Here is a 23,272-nt window from a genome sequence, read left to right as displayed (position 1 = left end):
ATTTTGCAATGACAGTGCAGATGAACATTACTGGACTTGCAGTGTTTACAAGTCACATGTCAACATTTGTATTGTGAAAGAGATTCAACTGAATGTAGGCATCGACTCGAGAAATCTGATGAAGCTCTACCAACTGGTCTGGAGGCATCATTAGTGATTTGGATACTGCGAGCCACAGCTGAAAGGAAGCACTGAAGGGAAGGGTATATGTTACAATTCTTAAGATGGGAAGACCATGTAAAGTAGTTATGAAAACATTAGAAGAATAGCAGAATATAATATAAAATCAAAGCTGGTATTCAGGTAGCCATATGCCTTGATGACTGAAGTTGAGATCTAAATTCAGTGAAACTGACCAACTTGTAAATTACGATTATGAATTTTACTGTGTAATTTACAAACATCAAAAGCTGCAACAAAATTCTGTCATGAAAACTTGACTCTTAAGGGTTGCTCTGAATGCAGACAAGCCAGAAATACACCTGAGAACTGGACATAGCTATTAACTGCATTTTTTCCATGGTAACATGAGCTTCATATGATTACTTTCATAATACCAGATGCAAACCACAATACTGGATTGGTTCTCAGTTCTTTAAGGAAGCAAAGGCACTTATTGTAAGGTTTCAATCTTATACCTACATAAAACATAAGTACAGTGCCATTTACTTAAAATACAGTATGTTCGTAAGTTACACTTTTGATTACTGTGAAGAATCTTAACTCTTCCTTGTTCTTACAATGTTTATTTGGCCTGACCAGATCTGAAGCTGTGTTTGGTGGGGAAAGAATTATAAAAATCTGAAGATTGAAATGACAATGACAATAGCTGTTACGAAAGAACTGCCTTTCAGTAGAGGACTCTGTAAACTAGGGTGAGTGAAATGTGGTTGACAGGGTGTTGTTGAATTTCTTGTTTCCTCTGCAAGACTATGTATTAAGAGAACCTCATTTCCTGTCAGATGCATCCAACTGTCGCAAATGAATTCCAAGATTTGAACATTGTGTATAAACTGACCTATCTAATACATTGCAGTTTGTTATTGCGAATTTTTCTTGGAGTTACTGAGAGTTAAGCTATCATCTGTAATGCCAACTCAGAAAGCATGATTTCAGTACATGGCTTTAGTTTACAGTGCGGGGTCTCAGAGAAGAAACTACTAGCAGATGAGACAATATTTCAGATTTTATTATTTACTCCATACTAAGACCAGATGAAATAAATGCTTGCACATGATTTGTGCCTCTCCATTAACTTTCTCTGACATTGTTACTTACAAGTGGCATACTAGATAAGAAAGTATTACAATTTAACTTACACTTTTGCTGAACACAAATAAACAATACCTGGAAAAACCTCTAAAGTTTAGTAGAAATAAACTTCTACTGTGGTGATCACATACAAGTGGTTCTCTATGAAATTTTAATTTTCTTTGTGTTTATGACTTTAAGATTGCACTTCTTGTCTTCCCCAATAATTACTAGTGTTAATCTAGAAGTAAATGGGAGTAATAACAACTGCATAAGTTCCTCCCATTTACAGTTAGCTCAAGATATTTTTTCAGATTCTTAACTATTATTACAAATATGTGTTAACTGTTGCCTCAGTATTTCTGTAATATATCTGGTACATAAAATTTTTTAACAATTTCATGTTTCTACACACTAACAATCTAAGTAACACATTTGGAGATGCTTTTTCATTGATAACATGATAGGTGACCTAACAAAACATGAGCACCGTGATTTCAGGCATAGGAACATCTAAATGGAACTCTTAAGCATCCAACCTTTTTAAGTATGATGGTGAGTATAAAGCAGATATGGAAATCTCTGAAGCATTTATTTATCCATTCACAAAAGAAAATTAAGGAACATCCAGAGAGCTTAGAAAACTCAGAATATTTCAAGGACCTGCATGTCTGTACTATTCATTTGATGGTTACACTAAAAATTATGAAAAAGACGTGAAAAAAAGAATCAGTCTTAACTACTTAATTATAGTATGCTTCTTACAATAATCAAACATATTATGACAACATATCTACAAGAGTATTTGTAAAGGATGTCTTTTAAAAGGTATTCTTTCAATTTTCTATTCTTAACAATGGCACAGTTTCATTGGAATAATTATACATTTAGTACATCTTGTCATTTTTAAAGCTCGTGATTAAAAAATCCATATATGATGGAACTGTTCTAGAAAAGGCAGGACATAAAAATTCAGTCCTAAAATAGAAATGGTTTCTTCCAACATGTCAGACTTTTATTTACTTGTTGCTTTTCTGTACTGTTCAAACAAATAATCCAAAAATATATGGTTCAACTTTTGTACTTGATTTGTCATTTAATAGTTTGGACAGTAAAATACATGTAGCACCTTTTCCCATTTTACCTGTTGACTTAACCATGTTACTGGCCTTAAAATATACCCTGAATGAGATCACTCTTCATTCCTGTTCAAGGAATGGTATTTCATTAACACAATTAGCTTGTAACTGTACAAATAACACATTTTAATTCTTTTTCTTTTTGGACGTAGTTTTCTTCTGAGTAGAACTAGGAACTTTTCGTAACTTCAATATTACTAAAATTAAATTAACAAGATTAACAATATATGTTGTAACACATATCACACAGAAATCATAGAGTATGAAGTACAAAACATATGCAAGGTAGACAGAGCCAAAGTTAGATAGGATAGCCATAAACAACTGAATCCTGCTTGCTACTACACTGCTTGTGAAACCTGAAACCAAGAGGATCAACAGTTAATATTTGACCACATATGTGTTTAACTTATACCTATAAATAACTTAAGTATGTATAATTGAGATGAAAAGCATTGCCTTTTTAATCCATTAAAGACTAATGACTATAGTTTTCAAGTAAATGCTTCAAACTAAAAATTCTTCTTACTCAGTTTCATGAAAAAACCATTGACTGGTGTCTTATTTGCTGAAATTTAGCTGTAACTTCAAATTCTATTTAGCTATGACTGAGTTCTATTTAGAAACCATACTGACTTTCCCCTCTCATAATGGTTTGTGCTTGTGAAAAATGTCAAGTTGAGCTGTGGAGCAGATTCCACAAAAAGCTAGAGCTACTGTCATGAATGGTCAGGTTAGTTGATTTGGTATGAACAAGGAATGTAAAGGCATAAAACCTCTAATAGGATACTTTGGTGTTAGAAACTACTTTGAAGCTCATTACTGCATAACTGTTCACCAATAGACCAAATAAGTGAGTGCAGATTAACGAATTTGTTGCACTCAGCACAGAGGAATACTGAGACATGACTGCGTACTCACGAAACAGGTTATATAATTGTCTGACATTCTATTTTGTGTTCATATTAAGTTTTCTTTGTGGAATATATGTTCAGAGCAAAATCAACTCATATGCATAATGTCATTCAATAGAAGTAAGTGGATATAACTCTGCACTCTTTCAAACCACACAAACTGTACATTCTCTCTATATTTCATAAGATCGAAGAGTAGTAGACTGACCACAAGCCATCTCTCTTTAACATAGGATGTATATCTTACTGCTTCAAAATAAGCATATACAGGGTGTTAAAAAAGTGTGAAGTACTTTAGGAGGTGGTAATACTCATAAAAACAAAAAATGATCAGTCAGGAAATGCATACTTTCTGCGTGCAATAAACATTGGTTTGGAAATGGACAATCACATATTTACAGGAATTCAACGTGGTGCCCATTCATGACAGTGCACCCCCTGCACTTCAGTGTAAGGAACGATGCAACCTTTGAAGTACACTCAGTTGTTGTTGTACCTGATGGCACACATTGAAGACGTGACCCTGTAGTGTCTGCACATCGTTGTTTGGTGTGGTGTAGACCAATTACTTCAAGTGTCACCATAACCAAACGTGTAGGTGTCTTAAATCTGGGAACGAGCAGGCCACCAGGAGCAGATTGTGGTGTCCCACATACATTTCAGAAACTGCACAACTTGTCAGGTGTTCGAGGAGTGCTGTGGTGAGTATCTCCAACACTTGGTGAAACCACATCCAGACACTGTGGGGTTAGGTGGCCACCCTTCACTACAGATGTCAGATGTCTTAAGCTGGGCACACTGGTAAAACAGGACCGGTGGTGAACACCGGTGGAATTAACATCAGACTTTAAAGCTGGGCAGGGTACAATGTGTCTGAACATACTGTCCAGTGAACACTCCTAATAATGGGCTTCCATAGCTGGTGAACCATGCATGTGCCAATGTTAACATCATGACATCGGTAACTAAAACTGGAATGGGCATGTCACCAGCAGCACTGCATCGTCTTATGGATCCCAATACCTTCTTCATCTTTCTGATGGGAGGGTGGAAATTCATCATCTTCCAGGGCAACAGCTCCTTGATGTCTGTGCTGCGGGACTAACACAAACTGGCAGCAGCTCCAGTATGCTCTGTGGAATACTCATGTGGCATCCATGGGTCCAGTGGAGCTCGTGCAAGGCACCTTGATGGGTAAGGAGTACCATACACTGATCACAGATCATGTAATCCCTTCATGACAATGATTTTTCTCAGCAGCAGTGGCACTTTTCAAAAAGATAACATGCCATGTCACAAGGCCAAAAGTGTGATAGAGTTGTTTGAAGAACACAGTGGTGAGTTCCAATTGAAGTGCTGACTCCCCCAGCTCACCAGATCTGAACCTGATTGAAAACATCTGCCTCCAGTGACCTACCAAGGTGTCATTGCTTCCATGCCACTACTGTTATCCATGCCAGAGGTGGACACACTGATTATTAGGTAGGTGGTCATAATGTTCTGGCTGGTCAGAAGCTGGAACAGTATTGCCAGTTCAACATGCTGCTTGTCTATGAGTTCGTATTCCAAGGCAAATAAAATCCCCTCAGTACTACAAGGGTTGATCTATCGCTGACAGGAGATGTAAGTTAATGTGCATATGACACCCTTTTTTCTACTATTTACCACTTGTGTGGCCAAATATTTGAAAGAGCATTATATTTTCATTTTTTAAGGAGAGAATATATTCATCAGTCAAAATTCCTCCAGTAAGAAAGAATAATATGTAGCATTCCCCTACTGTAATTTATGGATTTTTATGTTTAAGATAGAATTTTAACCCTCCCTTGGGAATACAAACAGAAAATAATTCACAGAAGCAAACAAGGTGTTACTTTGCCCGTAATCAGAACAAACTGCCTTCTATTACTCTTCATGAAAATCAGCATCACAGCAGAAGTAAGTTACTAATACTGATATCACACTCATTGATCAGTTACTGAGGTACACAAACTGACAGAGTAAATAAAAACTGAATTTTATGGCAAACTGTTGAAGTTACTTTTGGAAAACTACTCCTAATCCAAAGACTTTTATTTAGAAACTTGTAGCTTACATAGTGCAAAAATAAACTTACATTAATGAACTAAATATGTTTCAGAAGTGTATAACTACACATCCATATAGTATGTAAATGATCATACCCATCAAATTAGTCATGCCATGGCACTAGTTAAAAAGCAAGAGACCAAGTTATGAGTGTCATCTGTATACTTACAACTAATGTAAATAATAAGATAATTATAGGGCCCAGTAAGAAAAACTACATATCAAAACTAAATGATTCAAAATATTTACAGTAAATAAATAATTATTACATCAATAGGTTTTTTTTATAGATGAATGAAGACACATTAAACAATTGGGTGTAACATGTTTGGTTAAGGATCAAAACAAAAATTCAGTCGCAGAAGAGAGGTAATACTTCTATATCTAGATGGATAGTCTGCAAATCACATTTAAGTGCTGGCAGATGGTTCATCAAACCACCTTCAGACTAATTCTATATTATTCCAACCCGTACGTGTGTGGAAAAAACGAATCCTATATATTTCCGTGCGAACTCTGATTTTCCTTACTTTATTATGACGATCGTGTGCCTCCCTATTTAAGTCGGCGTCAATAAAATATTTTCGCATTCGGAGGAGAAAGCAGAAGATTGAAATTTCGTGAGAAGATTCCGCCGCAACGAGAAACGCATTTGTTTTAATAATGTCCATTCCAAATCCTGTATCATTTCAGACACACACTCTCTCCCCTGTTACGCGATAATACAAAACATGCTGCCCGTCTTTGAACTTTCTCAATGTACTCCGTCTGTCTTATCTGGTAAGGATCCCGCACCACGCAGCAGTATTCTTAAAGAGGACAGACAAGTGTAGTGTAGGCAATCCCTTTAGTAGATCTGTTAAATTTCCCAAGTGTCGCATCAATAAAACAGTGTCTTTGGTTAGCCTACCCCACTCTGTGTGTGTGTTCTTTCCAATTTAAGTTGTTAGTAATTGTAATTCCTAGGTATCTAGTTGAATTTACAGCCCTTAGATTTGACTGATTTATCGTTAATCGAAGTTTCCTTTTAGCACTCATGTGGATGACGTCACACTTTTCGTTATTTAGGGTCAATTCTCTATTTTTTCACTATACCAATATCTTTCCTAAATAGTTTTGCAATTTGTTTTGATATTCTGATAACTTAACTAAATGAGAAACGACTGTATCATCTGCAAAAAAAACCTAAGACGACTGCTCATATTGTCTCCTAAATCGTTTTCGTTTACATAGAAAAAGAACTGCAAAGGGCCTATAACACTACTTTGGGGAACGCCAGAAATCACTTCTGTTTCACTTGATGACTTTCTGTCAAGTGGCTCTGAGCACTATGAGACTTAACTTCTGAGGTCATTAGTCCCCTAGAACTTAGAATTACTTAAACCACCTAACCTAAGGACATCTCACACATCCATGCCCGAGGCAGGATTCGAACCTGCGACCGTAGCGGTCGCGCGGCTCCAGACTGTAGTGCCTAGAACCGCTCGGCCACCCCGGCCGGCACTTTCCTTCAATTATTACGAACTGTGGCCTCTCTAACAGGAAATCACGAATACAGTCACATAACTGAGACGATCTAGGAGGCCCAAATGATTCGATCGAATTGTCCAGAACGTTTGTCAAACCAATCACGAACACCTGGGGGCCAGTGGTATGATGCAGTGTCATCCATACATAACCCATCGTTGTTTGGGAACATGAAGTCCAATTATAGGTTCAGTGCGACCAGAGGACCCAGTCTATTCAATGTAAACAGCCCACATCATTATAGTGCCACCACCAGCTTGCCTTGTCGACAACTGGGTTCATGGTTTCGTGGGGTCTGCGCCACACTCCAACCATACCATCAACTCTTACCAACTGAAATCGGGACTCATCTGATTATGTCTCGGTTTTCCAGTTGTCTAGGGTCCAACCAATATCGTCGTGAGTCCAGGAGAGGTGCTGTAGGCGATGTCGTGCTGTTAACCAAGACATTCACGTCGGCCGTTTGCAGCCACAGCCCATTAACGCCAAATTCATTGCAATGTCCTAACCGACACGTTCGTCGTACGTCCCAAATTGATTTCTGTGGTTATTTCACGCAATGCTCATTGTCACTTAGCACTGACAACTCTATGCAAACGCCGCTGCTCTCGGTCGTTAAGTGAAGGCTGTCGACAACTGCGTTACCGTGGTGAGAGGTAATGCCTGAAATTTGGTAATGTCGGCACACTCCTGACACAGTGGATTCGAAATATTGAATTCCCTACCGATTTCCGAAATGGAAGGTCTCATGTGACCAGCTCTAACTACCATTCCGAGTTCAAAGTCTCTTAATTACCGCTGTGCGGTGATAACCACGTCGGAAACCTTTTCACATTAAATATTTGTGCACCAAATGACAGCTCCACCAATGCACTGCGCTTTTATACTTTATGTTCGCAATACTAACGCCATCTGTGTGTGTTGATATCGCTAGCACATGACCTCTTTTCCCTACAGTGTAACGTACATATTTCTCTCATACCTGCATAAATTTACAAACTACAATATTTGATGATCCAGAGACTTATGTTGGCTTCTTGAAAAAACGTGTTGTATTGCATTATTAATTACGATAATGTTCTGATGCACTCGGGTTTGTAAGTTTGTAGGCGGCGAATCCGATTCCGTTGGGTTTTTACACAGGTTATTTTGATGCAGAGATTATGCAATGAAACCCAGGTGTTCTTCAAGAGATTTCTCTCTCTTAAGTAAACTTCAATTTATGTAGTCCGATCATAGCTTATAGTTTGCACTCTACAATGAATGTGGCCAGTTTGATTGCACGTTGTACCGAAAACATGTCGAGTATTGAATTCTGATTTTCTTTTTCCGCCATGTACATTACTTTACAATGCTTACAATTGCAGCACTAGAAAACAGTCACCTAAAACTACGTCAGGTAATATTTCCTGAGAAAGTATATCACTCTGATGTTATTCAGGTGCGCAGGTTAACCTTATCCGTGTAGACGATGTAACCTGTCTCCACGAAATTATTCTGGCTCTACCATAACCCTGTAAAGCGAATAAATCTTCGTCACAAATGAGCAAACAACTAGCAGAACAGACCTGTCCTTCTGATTTCTGAACAAGAGAAAATTCAATCAAACAACTAGCAGCCTTGTCCTCTTACATAACATGAGAGCCCATGATGGTAGTATTGTTAATTGCTGAGGTGTCAAGTCGTCTAGATCCATGGGATGGCGCAATTCTGCTTTACGGCGCTAGACTGAAGAAGATCGCAGCAATCTGAAATGAAATTTTATATACGCTACTGGCCACTAAAATTGCTACACCAAGAAGAAATGCAGATGATAAATGAGTATTCACTGGACAAATACATTATACTAGAACTGATATGTGATTACATTTTCACGCAATTTGAGTGCATACATCCTGAGAAATCAGTACCCAGAACAACCACTTCTGGCTGTATTAATGGCTTTGATACGCCTAGGCATTGAGTCAAACAGAGCTTGGATGGCGTGTACAGGTACAGCTGCCCATGCAGCTTCAACACAATACCACAATTCATCAAGAGTAGTGACTGGCGTATTGCGACGAGACAGTTGCTCGGCCACCATTGATCGGACGTTTTCAATTGGTGAGAGATCTGGAGAATGTGCTGGCCAGGGCAGGAGTTCGAACATTTTCTGTATCCAGAAAGGCCCGTACAGGACCTGCAACATGGGGTCGTGCGTTATCCTGCTGAAATGTAGAGTTTCGCAGGGATCGAATGAAGGGTAGAGCCACGGGTCGTAACACAACTGAAATGTAACGTCCACTGTTCAACGTGCCGTCAGTGCGAAGAATAGGTGACCGAGACGTGTAACCAATGGCACCCCATACCATCACGCCGGGTGACACGCCAGTATGGCGATGACGAATACATGCTTCCAATGTGCGTTCACTGCGATGTCGCCGAACACGGATGTGACCATCATGATGCTGTAAACAGAACCTGGATTCATCCGAAAAAAATGACGTTTTGCCATTCGTGCACCCAGGTTCGTCATTGAGTACACCATCGCAGCAGCTCCTGTCTGTGATGCAGCGTCAAGGATAACCGCAGCCATGGTCTCCGAGCTGATAGTCCATGCTGCTGCAAACGTCGTCGAACTGTTCGTGCAGATGGTTATCTTGCAAATGTCCCCATCTGTTGACTCAGGGATCGAGACGTGGCTGCACGATCCATTACAGCCATGTGGATAAGATACCTGTCATCTCGACTGCTAGTGATACGAGGCCGTTGGGATCCAGCACGGCGTTCCGTATTATCCTCCTGAAACCACCGATTCCATATTCTGCGAACAGTCATTGGATCTCGACCAACGGAGCAGCAATGTCGCGATACGATAAACCGCAATTGCGATAGGCTACAATCCGACCTTTATCAAAGTCGGAAACGTGATGGTACCCATTTCCCCTCCTTACACGAGGCATCACAATAACGTTTCACCAGGCAACGCCGGTCAACTGCTGTTTGTGTATGAGAAATCGATTGAAAACTTTCCTCATGTCAGCACGTTGTAGGTGTCGCCATCGGCGCCAACCTTGTGTGAATGATCTGAAAAGCTGATCATTTGCATATCACATAATCTTCTTCCTGTGGGTCAAATTTCGCGTCTGTAGCACGACATCTTCTTGGTGCAGCAATTTTAATGGCCAGTAGCGTATGATCACGCATATAGGTGTTATTTACTAAGTCTTGGTTTATGTTGTGTATGCGTCAAGTATAAAATCACATTTTCTTCATGACATATCACGACAACCTCTGCAACCAAGCAAACGTAATACACGAACAAAGACGTACTTTAATTTCTTATTTTTAAGTCTCTGGGTTTGTTAGCTGTGGGTCGAAAGGCGAGTTTCCACTGGCAAAACGTCGAAGATTCGAGCCCAGTCCTCAGAGTGCATTCGGATTTCTATCTGCATGTGCTTCGCAATGGATAAGAGAAAGGCGGAAAGTTATAAATGCAGCTGTAATTCAAGAAACTGGAAGAATCTGAGGAATTTGGAAACCACAACAACTGATGATCGTCTAAGAAAATTTGGTTATTAAAATAAATACGGTTACTTTCGTCGCAAAGCATTGGTTCGTTGAGATAAGGACTAAACTGTGAAATCCTAAAACCCTCCGGTAAAGAGTCACTTATCCGGAAGTAGCGATGTCCACCAAGAATGTGATCGGATGAGGAAAGGACGTAGGAGTGGTAACAGCAAGGCACTGAAGACAATACTGATGCCAGGCTTCTAATTTGATTACAGAGAAGTAGATTACAGCAAATGAGTTGTCTCCAAGGGCTAAGCTACGACGAGAGAAATCCCATCAGCATCCAAAACCCGTCAACCAGATTAAGGAAAGACAGCTACAGAGTCAAGAGATCCGGAACAGTAAGGGCAAAATGCTGAAAATGTAATGGATATCAGTTGGACTGTCAGTAAGAAATCAAAGTGACAGTAACAGGTAAGACCACACGTGGGCGTCGGGGGGAGACCAATAGCCGTCCCACCCCGATCGATCTTAGGCAAAGCGCTGAAGGGGGGACAGAATTCACTGATCAACGAAGTGCTACTCCTAGAATGGGTGCGACAGAAACAAAGGCAAACCACTCCAAAGCCATCCAAACGAATCAAAGGAGGAATGAAAATGGCAGCAGGCAATGGAGACAGGGTAGAGTGTACCTCTGATCAAGTTCATAGCAGGAGACGCTCCCAGCCCCTACCAAACGGGCCCACGTCTAAGGTAGTTCAAAACGTCGTTATAAATACCCTCAGACTTCAAGAAGAGTATAATAATTCCAATCCCAAAGAAAGCATGTGTTGACAGGTGTGAAAATTACCGGACTATCAGTTTAATAAGTCACGACTGCAAAATACTAACACGAATTCTTTAAGGACGAATAGAAAAACTAGTACAGGCCGACCTCGGAGAAGATCTGTTTGGATTCCGTACAAATGTTGGAGCACATGAGGTAATACTGACCTCATGAATGACCTTAGAAGTGTTTCTAGCATTTGTAGACTTAGAGAAAGCTTTTGACAATGTTGACTGGAATACTCTCTTTGCCGGCCGCGGTGGTCTCGCGGTTCTAGGCGCTCAGTCCGGAGCCGCGTGACTGCTACGGTCATAGGTTCGAATCCTGCCTCGGGCATGGATGTGTGTGATGTCCTTAGGTTAGTTAGGTTTAAGTAGTTCTAAGTTCTAGGGACTGATGACCACAGATGTTAAGTCCCATAGTGCTCAGACCCATTTGAACCATTTTTTTGAATACTCTCTTTCAAATTCTGAAGATGGCTGGGGTAAAACATAGGAAGCGAAAGGCTATTTACAATTTGTACAGAAACCAGATTGCAGTTATAAAAGTCGAGGGGTATGAAAGGGAAGCAGTGGTTGGGAAGGGAGTGAGACAGGTTTGTAGCTTATCCCCGATGTTATTCAGTCTGTGCATTGAGAAAAAAGTAAAGAAAACAAAAGAAAAATTCGGAGTAGGAATTGAAATCCATGGAGAAGAAATAAAAACTTTTAGGTTTGCCAATGACAATGTAATTCTGTCAGACAGCAAAGGACCTGGAAGAGCAGCTGAACGGAATGGACAGTGTCTTGAAAGGAGGATGTAAGATGAACATCAACAAAAACAGAACGAAGATAATGGAATGTAGTCGAATTAAATAGGGTGATGCTGAGGGAATTATATTAGGAAATGAGACACTTAAAGTAGTAAATGAGTTTTGATATTTGGGAAGTAAAATAACTGATGATGGTTGAAGTAGAGAGGATGTAAAATGTCGACTGGCAATGGCAAGGAAAGTGTTTCTGAAGAAGAGAAATTTGCTAATATCGAGTATAGATTCAAGTGTCAGTAAGTATTTTTCAGAAGGTATTTGTATGGAAGTGAAACATGGAGGATAAATAGTTTGGACAAGAAGAGAATAGAAGCTTTCGAAACGTGGTGCTACAGAAGAATGCTGAAGATTACATGGGTAAATCACGTAACTAATGAGGAGGTAATGAACAAAATTTGGGAGAAGAGGAATTTGTGGCACAACTTGATAACAAGAAGGGATTGGTTGATAGGACATGTACAGAGGCATCAAGGTATCACCAATTTAGTATTGGAGGGCAGCGTGGAGAGTAAAAATCGTAGAGGGAGACCAAGATATGAATACACGAAGCAGATTCAGAAGGATGTAGGTTGCACTATTTACTTTGAGATTAAGAAGCTTGCAAGTGATAGAATAGCATGGAGAACTGCATCAAACCAGTCTCTGGATGGAAGACCACAATAACATCTGAGAATAAAAACCATAGTCAAAGAGAAAACACAGAATCAGTTCAACTGTTCGTGAGTCGTACACTAAAGTGAGCGGCAAAGAGTTCGGAAATCGATGCTAACAAGGGAACCTCCCCATGTCTCATTCCGCAGCTACTCACGCTAACCACGGGACCAAGGCGCTCCTGAGCTCACACTATCCTTGATGTTGCCTATCTTGCGCATGGACTACTCAGTTTGTATATTTTGCTAATTTTTTTCATAGTTCCACATAACTTCTTCCTGTTTTCTTGATTGATCTATGTTCAGTGTTTCAAGGCCTATCCACTGTGCCAACTTATAACTAAATCTGAGGGGGATGCCATGGGGAGGTTCCCTTGTAAGCATGGAGAGCCAGAAGGACAGGTCACTCCACCAGAATAAGAGCAACAATCAGGAAGACCGCACAACCACAATGTGGGGATGGCTCGATACGTAAAATAAAACTATGGCTCAGTCTGGTGCGATAGAGAGGCAACATACAACGGTGAATTCCATCGGAGAGGAACGGAAGGAGCTAGTACAATGGAGCAGTAGTCTCCCTGATAGTGCGGAGTTCATTAGAAGGTGTACTAGCCCAGCAGACGTTGATCCATCTCCGTGTGGCAAACGTTGGTTTTGTCGCAATCTTAGTAAAGCATAGACGGCTTGTAAAGATAACATTCGTGACTAAATGGGCTTTACGCTGTTGCACTGCATCATCGCACCACATAATGCGATTCTATCTATGTTTCTACTGGCGCAGTTCTAGGCGGCTATGGTTTTTAGTCACTACTGACTGTACTTCGCCGCGCGGGACTAGCCGAGCGGTTTTAGGCGCTGCAGTCATGGGCTGTGCGGCTGGTCCCGGCGGAGGTTCGAGTCCTCCCTCGGGCTTGGGTGTGTGTGTTTGTTCTTAGGATAAATCAGGTTAAGTAGTGTGTAAGCTTAGGGACTGATGACCTTAGCAGTTAAGTCCCATAAGATTTCACACACATTTGAACATTTTTGATTGTACTTCGTGGTTGAGAGATAATAATACCCAGTTGTCGATATTCTCTCACCTGATTTACAGTCGTTTCATTCACAGGAATGACTGTACACTTCTTGCCTGAGCGCAACAGTTTAATGCAGAGATAACGTAAAGGTGGCATCCAAAAGTTCCTGAAATTTGCAGCCGAGTAGTTATGAGTTCTCTGAAATATCACTAGGTGTCACTGCCTACATCCTCCTATCAGTACGCAAGTGGCTGCAACCTGAGCTGTTTGGTTACCATATTTCCTTTATGTAAGCTGGAGGAGGAGGAGAAAAAGAAACGTGAAGGGGCTAGTGATATCATCTGCTTCGGGACTTTATGCGGAATCAGCGGCGACGAGTGAAAATGTTTGCCAGACAGGTAATCAAACCCGCGATCTCCTACTTACTAGGCAGTTGCATTAACAACCCCGACACAGTGTTCATCGCGAATGTGCAGACCATCTTGGCAAACTATCCAGGCCAACACACATTCTCTCCTAGCGCCACCTCTCCATTGTCTCCGTCCGTGTTCTCCATTCTCGCTAATTTTAGATTCCCGCTGGAGGTCGAACGTAAATGTGTATCCGCACTGAAGCTTGTGCATTAATTCACTATCGAGGCGAATAGATTATATGAAACCCATTTCTTTGAGTTTGCAGTTTCGCGACTGATGTCTCGAATTAGCATCATGACTGCATACAGTTTTGTTTACAAGCTGCGGAAAACTGCTGAGGAAAAACACCAGACGTCGAAGCAAGCATTTGATGACAATGCTGTAGTTCAGATACTGACCAAATAACAGTCGAAGCTCGATTGACCATTCAATCGTCAATTGCAGTCTTCACACCAAAACAAAGTGTTCATAAAACGTGGGATCTGATTCTGTGATATCGTGGACAGATCATCTGAGACCTATGTAAAACTTTGGGAATAATTTATGGTAGACAGGAACTTATTCTGTCAGTAGAATTGAACATGAGAGGGACTGCAGCGAAGTTTGTGCCACGACTGCTTGAATACCATCAGGAGCAATATCGTGTTGAAGTCCGCAGGGAATTTAAACAACTAATTCTAGGCAACGTACGCTTACTTTCAACGCTGTCACAACTGACGAGAGTTGGATTTATGGTTACGACATGAAAATAAGCAGCAGTGGTTTGCAATGTATGGGAGCTCTTTTCTACCTCGGCCAAAAAAAAAAAAAAGCTCTACAAGTGACATGTGTCACATTAACCCCCTTAACGTCTGAATAAATTTGTAGATGAGAGATAAAAATAAAAAATTGTGGTGCATTAGAGGTACCCGAAAGACTCTGGAGAATGCAGCACTTGTCAGAAGCGTTGGTAGCTTCACTAATAAATCGTCTATCGGCAGTGGCATTCAAAAACAATTAACCTTCCAGTTAGTAGCACAGCACTGGTAATGATGCGAATTCGCGACGCTGGGCATTAAGGGGTTAAATCCTCTGGCCAAAGTGTTCGTCTCTTCAAGTCAGCAGTCAGTGAAAACTTCTATTCCGATGTTCTAAGACGTTTGAGCCAGGACATGAAGGGTAAACAGCCACAGAAGAGGGCGCACGAACGACTGAGTACTCCAACATGACAATGCACGACCGTATACGGCCCAAATTATTCAGGAATTATTAACGAAAGCAAGTACTATTGTTCCCCAACCGTAGTACTCATCACACTTATCTACGTGTGAATTCTCCCTCTTTCCCAAAACGAAAGTTACGTTGTAGGCGAAGATTTGATATAATGGAAGAGATTCAAGAGCAGTCGCGAACGGTATTAAACGTCTTACATCTACAGCTACATGGATGCTCTCCAAATCACACTTTAAGTGCCTGGCAGATGCTTCATCGAACCGCCGTCACAATAATTCTCTATTATTCCAATCTCGAACAGCGGGCGGAGAAAACGAACACTTGTATTTTTCCGTGCGAGCTCCGATTTCCCTTATTTTTTTATGATGATCATTTCTCCGTGTATAGGTCGGCGTCAAAAAAATATTTTCGCATTCGGAGGAGAAAGTTCGTTACTGAAATTTCATGAGAAGATTCCGCCGCAATGAAAGTCGCCTTTATTTTAATTATGTCCACCCCAAATCCTGCATCATGTCAGTGACGCTCGAGATAATACGAAACGTGCTGCTCCCTCTTTGAACTTTCTTGATGCACTCCATTAATCCTATCTGGTAAGGACCCCAGACCGTGCAATATTACACCAAATGAGGACAAAAGAAGATTTCCAGGAAACACGTCGATAGTGTCAGAAGCGTTGGGATCGATGTATTCGCTCGTAATTCGTCTACTTTAAAGATGATGGTGCAGAATAAGATCTAAGTAAAGGATAAGGAGTTAACATTCTTCGGGAGCGCCGTCCGGAGTGGCCGAGCGGTTCTAGGCGCTACAGTCTGGAACCGCGCGACCGCAGGTTCGAATCCTGCCTCGCGCATGGATGTGTGTGATGTCCTTAGGTTAGTTAGGTTTCAGTAGTTCTACGTTCTAGAGGTCCGCTACCGGTGGTCTCGCGGTAGCGTTCTCTCTTCCCGAGCACGGGGTCCAGACTTCGATTCCCGGCGGGGTCAAGGATTTTTCCTGCCTCGAGATGACTGGGTGTTGTTGTGTCGTCCTCATCAACATCATTCATCGCCATTACGGTCGGAGGAAGGCAATGGCAAACCACCTCCGTTAGGACCTTGCCTAGTAAGGCGGTGCGGGTCTCCCGCATCGTTCCCCTACGCTCCGTCACGGAGTATGGGACTTCTTCTTCTTCATCATCATCATCTCATCATCATCATGTTCTAGAGGACTGCTACCTCAGAGCACAACCTTGTAGAAACAGTTTTGCGGTTATCAGAGCGATGTCCAGGCAGAAATAAAACTTCTTTCGAGCAGCCATTAATGTAAGGTATCAGATTTCTAGCTTTCAGTCTTGTTATCAACAGAAACAACTTTCATAAACGTGAAGCTGAGCTCAAAGATGTCTCTTTTTCTTACGAATATCTCCGCTTTAAACGACCACAACCTGTGGATAAACTAAAGTCGTGAACGCTGAAATAAATATTTTTAATGTTAGCCACATTTTTTGATGCTGTAATGGGTTTTGTTACGTGTTCCACCACCTTCAGATCTTTAAACGTTAATCCTGCAAATAGAGGAATGGTCTGCAGTTATAAAAGAAGAGGACACAGTAATATGTAACGTATACAGTAGTCTGGCACGAAGTGGAATTCAATGAGCAATATTAACACTGGCTCAAACATTTAACACTTGTTTATAGAAAAATGCATTACCGGTTACAAATCTCCATTTTGACAATTTAAAGCACGATCTGTATAAAGAAATTGTTCTTAATAGTGTACTGGATAGAAATAAGTCGAATCAGCCGATATTTATTATGAATGACCATTTAATGTTATCATGGGATGTTAATTTGTACTTGGCAGCTGTACTTTTCCCAGCAACAAAACAACTAAAAAGCCTTCATGAATATAAAATCAGATCTTTACAAGATTTTTACTGGAGACAAATGTTTGAAGCTCAATCTGTAACTGAAAGGAAGAAGGCGTAAAAATATACATCGAAATCATTATAGACTTCTCGGAAGTGGAAGGTTTTAACTTCATCTTTTTGAAAGATAATATTCCATACTGAAACCCATAATGAAACGCCATTTATAACTATAAAATTTTTGAAAATCAGCACAACCGGTCGTCCATAATAAATAATAATTAATGCGATCTTGGCTAAAGAAATTTTTTTTTAGTTAAATATAGAGCGCACCTTCCATTTTGTTAATATGAGAAACTTCAATCATCTTGTTTTACGCTTGAAACGATTAATAAAAAATAGGCACATCTGGCATAGGTTTAAAGGCCACTCGCCACAAATGTGTCTGAGCCCCTGATTTCTTCTTAGGCTGTTATTTTGTTACGTTTCGTGGAACAATCTGCACCATAGCATCTAGTTTACGTAAACGGTAAAGAAATACAGCTTACAAAATGCTAATTTAAAAAACGACATTTGTGGCTTTCAAACTTCATTTCTTAATATGATTTTTATTATTTAGAACGTGTTTTTCACTGTAAGTCAGTTGAAACGTGCACCACAGTGTACACCTTCTTATACTACGGTTAAGGTGGTGTTAAACAACTGCAGTCTTTATCCATCTGGTGTTCAGTGACCGAATGTAGCAGTTTGCTTTGAATGAGTTCCTAGATGTAAAAACAGCCTAAAATCATCAGGTACGAGAAACGTCAGCGCCAGTTTCTAGGTTGAGGACATTCTTCACGAAAGCTCTGATACAACGGTTTTTACACAGCAGTCTTCACTGAAAGAAATGGTCGTTCCATGTGAGGCTGTGTCTTTTTTAATCTGTTACGTGACTTCTGATTAAGATCAAATAAAAGAATGTTCATGAAAAATGGTGCACTTATACCATACTGAAGAAACACAAGAGAGAGGGAGAAACAGCAAACTGAGAGACCTACTAGTTGAGGAGGCTCTGCAGGACTGACTAGCTACACATTGCAAAAACGAAATTGCCGATATCTGCAGAAACATCAGAGAAAATGCGTCTGCGACTCTGACGATTACACGATAAGTCATACAAATCTGAAGGCTGTAAATTCAACTAAATACTCGGGGATTACAATTACAAATAACCTAAATTGGAATGATCACATAGATAATATTGTGGGTAGAGCAAACCAAAGACTGCGATTCATTGGCAGAACACTTAGAAGGTGCAACAGGTCTACTAAAGAGACTGCTTACACCACGCTTGTCCGGCCATTCTAGAGTATTGCTGTGCGGTGTGGGATCCGCATCAGGTGCGACTGACGGATGACATCGAGAAAGTACAAAAAAGGGCAGCTCGTTTTGTAATATCACGCAATATGGGAGATAGAGTCACAGACATGATACATGAATTGGCGTGGCGATCATTAAAACAAAGGCGTTTTTCGTAGCGACGGGATCTTCTCATGAAATTTCAGTCACCAGTTTTCTCCTCCGATTGCGAAAACATTCTCTTGGCGCCCACCTACATAGGGAGAAATGATCATCACGATAAAACAAGAGAAATCAAGGCTCGCACAGAAACATTTAAGTGCTCGTTTTTCCCGCGTGCCGTTCGAGAGTGGAACGGTCGAGAGACAGCTTGAAGGTGGTTCATTGAACCCTCTGCCAGGCACTTTATTGTGAATAGCACAGTAATCACGTAGATGTACGAGGGACACCCGTTATACAGTCAGTGACGGTACAGCTTCTTTAGCCATAATTTAAGAAACGGGTATTTGTTTTTAAATTCAGTGTTAAAACTGTCAATCGTATTTTATTTTGCACGACACTAAGCGTTACATGTTCTTGTATTCTTTTACAATCTCTGCAGGCTACATTATTTTTCAGAGTGTATGGTGAAAGACGCTACCTGCTCTAAAATAAAGAAGAAAAAGTGTCATTTGTACATCGGTTATACGACTCGTTACAGAACGTAAGTTCCTTAAACCAGGCCAACTTTTTATTCTTTTAAATTAATGTTTTACACATAAAAATATTTATTTACACATGTCGCGACTTCATGATAGAGACGCAGCATTATAGGAATGACAGAAATTTTAATGTGCGTTTTTGTATAATAAATTGATGAGGTAAGTATTTTGATGTCAGTGTCATGTAAACAGCAAAGATGTTAGCGGAACAAGCTTGAACCACCGCTTAGCTCTGCAACTAGGAATTAGAAAGATCGTATCGTAACATTATCAAGAAGCGTCCCCACTATTTTCCGCACGAATTTCCTGTTGTGCATAAGTGTAAGCTTCCAGATCAACCTGCGCGGCTTCTGTGGGATATTTCCTAATGGGATGGATCGGGAATTTTGGATCGTAAGTTTGAATGTCTACAGATAACGCCTAGTTTAAAATGCCATGCAAGGTACGTGAAAACATAAAATACGCACCATTACGTGATAGAATACCGCATAACGTTAAAAGTGGTGTTCGGAGCACAATTTCCAGGCCTGGGTTTGAAAAACCGGTCTGTTATGGTGGCTCAGACGTGAGCTTTGCGTCAGCTGATACAACTTTCTAGTATTTCCCCTTTATAGCAAAAAAAAAAAAAAAAAAAAAGAAAAAAACACCGATGTTAACGTTTCTTGTGCTATACATACTGAGAAATAAGAAAATAATTGTACTTTTGTAATTTTGGGTGTCCTGTGACAGAGAAACTCTCACATGTTTATCACTTCACATAGTTTCCTTTCCGCTCATTTTTCACCCACGAAACAGAAACATTACCTATATTACCTTCATTACACCGATAAAACGTTAGAACACTATTTACTTCTTTAAACAATATGTGGTTACGGATTTCTAATTTTTTAAAAACTTTTCCAGTTTAAAGCAACACTATTGTTTTTACTGTTACATTTCACTGACGACAAATTTGCAGTGAATAAAATAAAAATATTTTTTACTGACGACCGCTGTTGAATAACCTTTGACTGGAAGAAACCTGTTGCCATATTTTATGATTTCGTTCGTTTCCATGTATCGTATAATTATTCACTTAAATGTAACGTATAGCTTATTTGTTGACAGACTTCAAACTACGTCTTCTGCACAAAGCCGGTAACCGACCACCTTACAGGACTTCCGGAACTCGGTGGCCACCTGTTGCTCCTGAAGCCCGAAATCTGTGGACGCCACAGCGCTGAACTTTGACGTTCCACAAATAGCCAAGAATTTTTATCTTCTGCGTATCGCAAGAGGTCGAGCAAAGCCTATTTCGTATTTCAAAGAAATATTGCTGCGAGAAAGCTTTATAAATCAGAGCTAAAAATACCTAGATACTCGGGAAAGGGTTACACAGACTGATGATCTCTTACTTAGTATGACTCTGCTGAAAGTATTGCAGAATTCCCTTGTTCCGGATGAGTCAAAAACGTTAAGAAACACAGAAACACAAACGCAAAGGCATTGTTACTAACAGTACCAATATTCCCAAACTGTGTCGTAATGAAAAGTGCTGAGGAGTAGTCTCCTTAAAGAGTTATGCATAATTTCAAAACACAGCATAGAAATTCCTATTCAAAGCAGTCATTAGACACGCGTACGATATGGAGCCCATCGTTTGATACTTGCGTCTTGTTCAGCTACAACAAGATAAGTATAACTTTCCACTGACAAACACAAAAACATCTGTGGTGAAATTTTATTAATAATTTTTACCAACTTACGATGGGAAGGCAATGATAATGCACAAACTAGATCCCGAACAATGATTACTACACCAGAGGTATAAAGTAGTTTTTATGCACCCCATTATTGTTTACTTACTGGTTATGTGTGTGTTCTACACATTTTATAAAACAAATCTACTGAAAAAAGTGGTATGTGTTGTGAGTGGGGAGGGGGGGAAGAAGAATAAGATTCTGAGATGACCTGCAGAAGGAAATACAAAACAACAAACCAAATAAAAAATGCCTACAGCTGAATATATATGCTTCACAAAAACGTATTAAATTTCATTTGGCCTTTGAATTACATCTATGAGCAAATAACAAAAAAATGACAACTGTATGTAGACTACTTACTCAGAGCGGCAAAAACACTGTAGAAAAACATCCCAATAAGGCCATTGGAAACATGTAGGGCGGAATCTTTTCCCAGCGTACGATGCACAATGCCGAACCCTTTTCCGAATCTGTAATTTGGAACATACAAAACTTGCCATCCGTACAAGCAATACACAAATAAACCAAAAAATAGTTACAGCTATTAATATTTTCGGTATCTGTAATTATCGTGTCTGGAGGCTACAAGTTAACGGCATTGGCAATTTTGCTGTATACTACAAACATTTATCACAAAACCTGATGCAGAAGAAAATTTACTGGGATGCAAAACAAATCGATAGATGCAAAAATTTACGTACAAAACAATATGATTTTCATTTGTGCGTATATTATGCAAACGGCCGTGATTCATCACACTTTATCCTATCATTTAAAAATTATCCACCGCAGTGAGCACAAAACAAACATAGCTGAAGAATTACAAGTGCTTGTTACATGTCACCGAGAGCCAAATGACAGTGTATGCATATTCCAAATATGTGTAAGTAAAACTTCGAAAACTTGCGAAGCATTAATTTGCTCTCACGGGGTACTCACTCTGACATAAACGCTTTTGAGCAGCTCATGTGCTCACTAATGTCACACGCGGGTTGGTAGTTGGCATCAGCTTCTTTCGATGTTTCAACAACATACGCATAATACGACAGTCCCATCCCCAATAGACAGGAAGCAATTATAGCACCGTTCAATCCCATAACGAAAATTATTAGAATCTCACACCAAACACAAACACAGCGTCCAACAGAGCTCTTAGTAACAGATTTCCTCCTGCAGCACAAACAACGTACGACATGCGACTCACGAATTCCTCTATTAAACTGCCGGCAAGCCTCAACAGATAGCAGCAGCGTCTAGAGAAGATATCGATCTTACGCGGTACGCTGGTAGTTAAGGCGGCGCCCAGTAGATGGCAGAGTCTGCACGATACGAAACGTAGCGGCTAAAATGCAGTGTCGCGCACAGCATTACGCAAGAAGGCAAAGTGTATTGGGCACAGACTGAGAAAGGAAGAGCTCTGATAAAATTTGTTTCCGTAGTTTCGTCGTCAGTCGTGCCATATTGTTCAGCGGCCAAAGCAAACTATTCCCCGTTTGTGTACATGCAGATATAACTATCGACGAGTTAAGTAAATTTCAGTTCTATCGTGCTTCCGTTAAGTTCAACAGTGACTGCACGTAACGATATACTCGGCACACAGGCGTTCACACAGATAACAATTCCAAAAGATATCAGTTGAAAGGTTTTCAAATTAGCATACTGTAAAGCAAATTTCAGGAGACGTGATAAATATTTTAGAGACGAAAGAACATACGAAAAATTTATAACTACGAGAGTATATGTAACATGTAAAACAATTACAGTCGTGTGAATTCGATGCCAAGTAGAAACCTCTCAAAAACGATCAGTAGCATAAAAATAACGTTTGGTTGAGATTTTCAGTCCGACGATCATTTATTCCACAACGGCCTATAAGAGAAAAAAACAAAAGAAATGCCCACATTACAGGAGAAAAAACAGCATTAATTATAAAATTATAAAAGAACCCATTACAAAATCACAATAAAAAAGGATGTCAGTCAGTCATAGCAGATGATATATCTACTGCAGATGGTGGTCCATCTTTTCCGGTTTCCAGCTTCATCTTCCACCCTGTTTCTTTCAGAATTGTTAATACTTGATCCTTCCATCGCGTTCTTGGACGTCCCCTTGGGCGTCTTGCAGCAGGCTGAGAATGAAGGCCTGTGTATGGGAAGGTTCTATCAGCTCGAAGGATAAGATCAAACCACCGTAGCCTCTTGTGCCCTAATATTCGACCAATGTGCGGTTTCCGAAACAACTGTACGGATCTTCTTTATTTCTTCGTTCCCATTTACCCTCCGTGGTACTGTAGAGGTCCATAGATCT

The 23,272-nt window shown here is 40.2% G+C and overlaps 1 protein-coding gene across 1 annotated transcript; it reads right to left on the bottom strand.

Annotated features, from left to right (window-relative positions):
* Window positions 1–1,168: 1,168 nt before the first annotated feature.
* On the bottom strand, window positions 1,169–22,180 carry LOC124802468 (vitamin K epoxide reductase complex subunit 1). Its single transcript, XM_047263261.1, has 3 exons — window positions 21,905–22,180; window positions 21,326–21,435; window positions 1,169–2,749 (listed from the first exon to the last, which is right to left on the bottom strand). Exons 1-3 carry the CDS (start codon window positions 22,060–22,062, stop codon window positions 2,517–2,519), a joined length of 501 nt encoding a protein of 166 aa, XP_047119217.1. The 5' UTR covers window positions 22,063–22,180; the 3' UTR covers window positions 1,169–2,516.
* Window positions 22,181–23,272: the final 1,092 nt, after the last annotated feature.

The sequence above is a fragment of the Schistocerca piceifrons genome, chromosome 1 (assembly GCF_021461385.2).
Source record: "Schistocerca piceifrons isolate TAMUIC-IGC-003096 chromosome 1, iqSchPice1.1, whole genome shotgun sequence".
Taxonomy (NCBI): domain Eukaryota; kingdom Metazoa; phylum Arthropoda; class Insecta; order Orthoptera; family Acrididae; genus Schistocerca; species Schistocerca piceifrons.
This window is presented reverse-complemented; position numbering and strand designations above follow the sequence as displayed.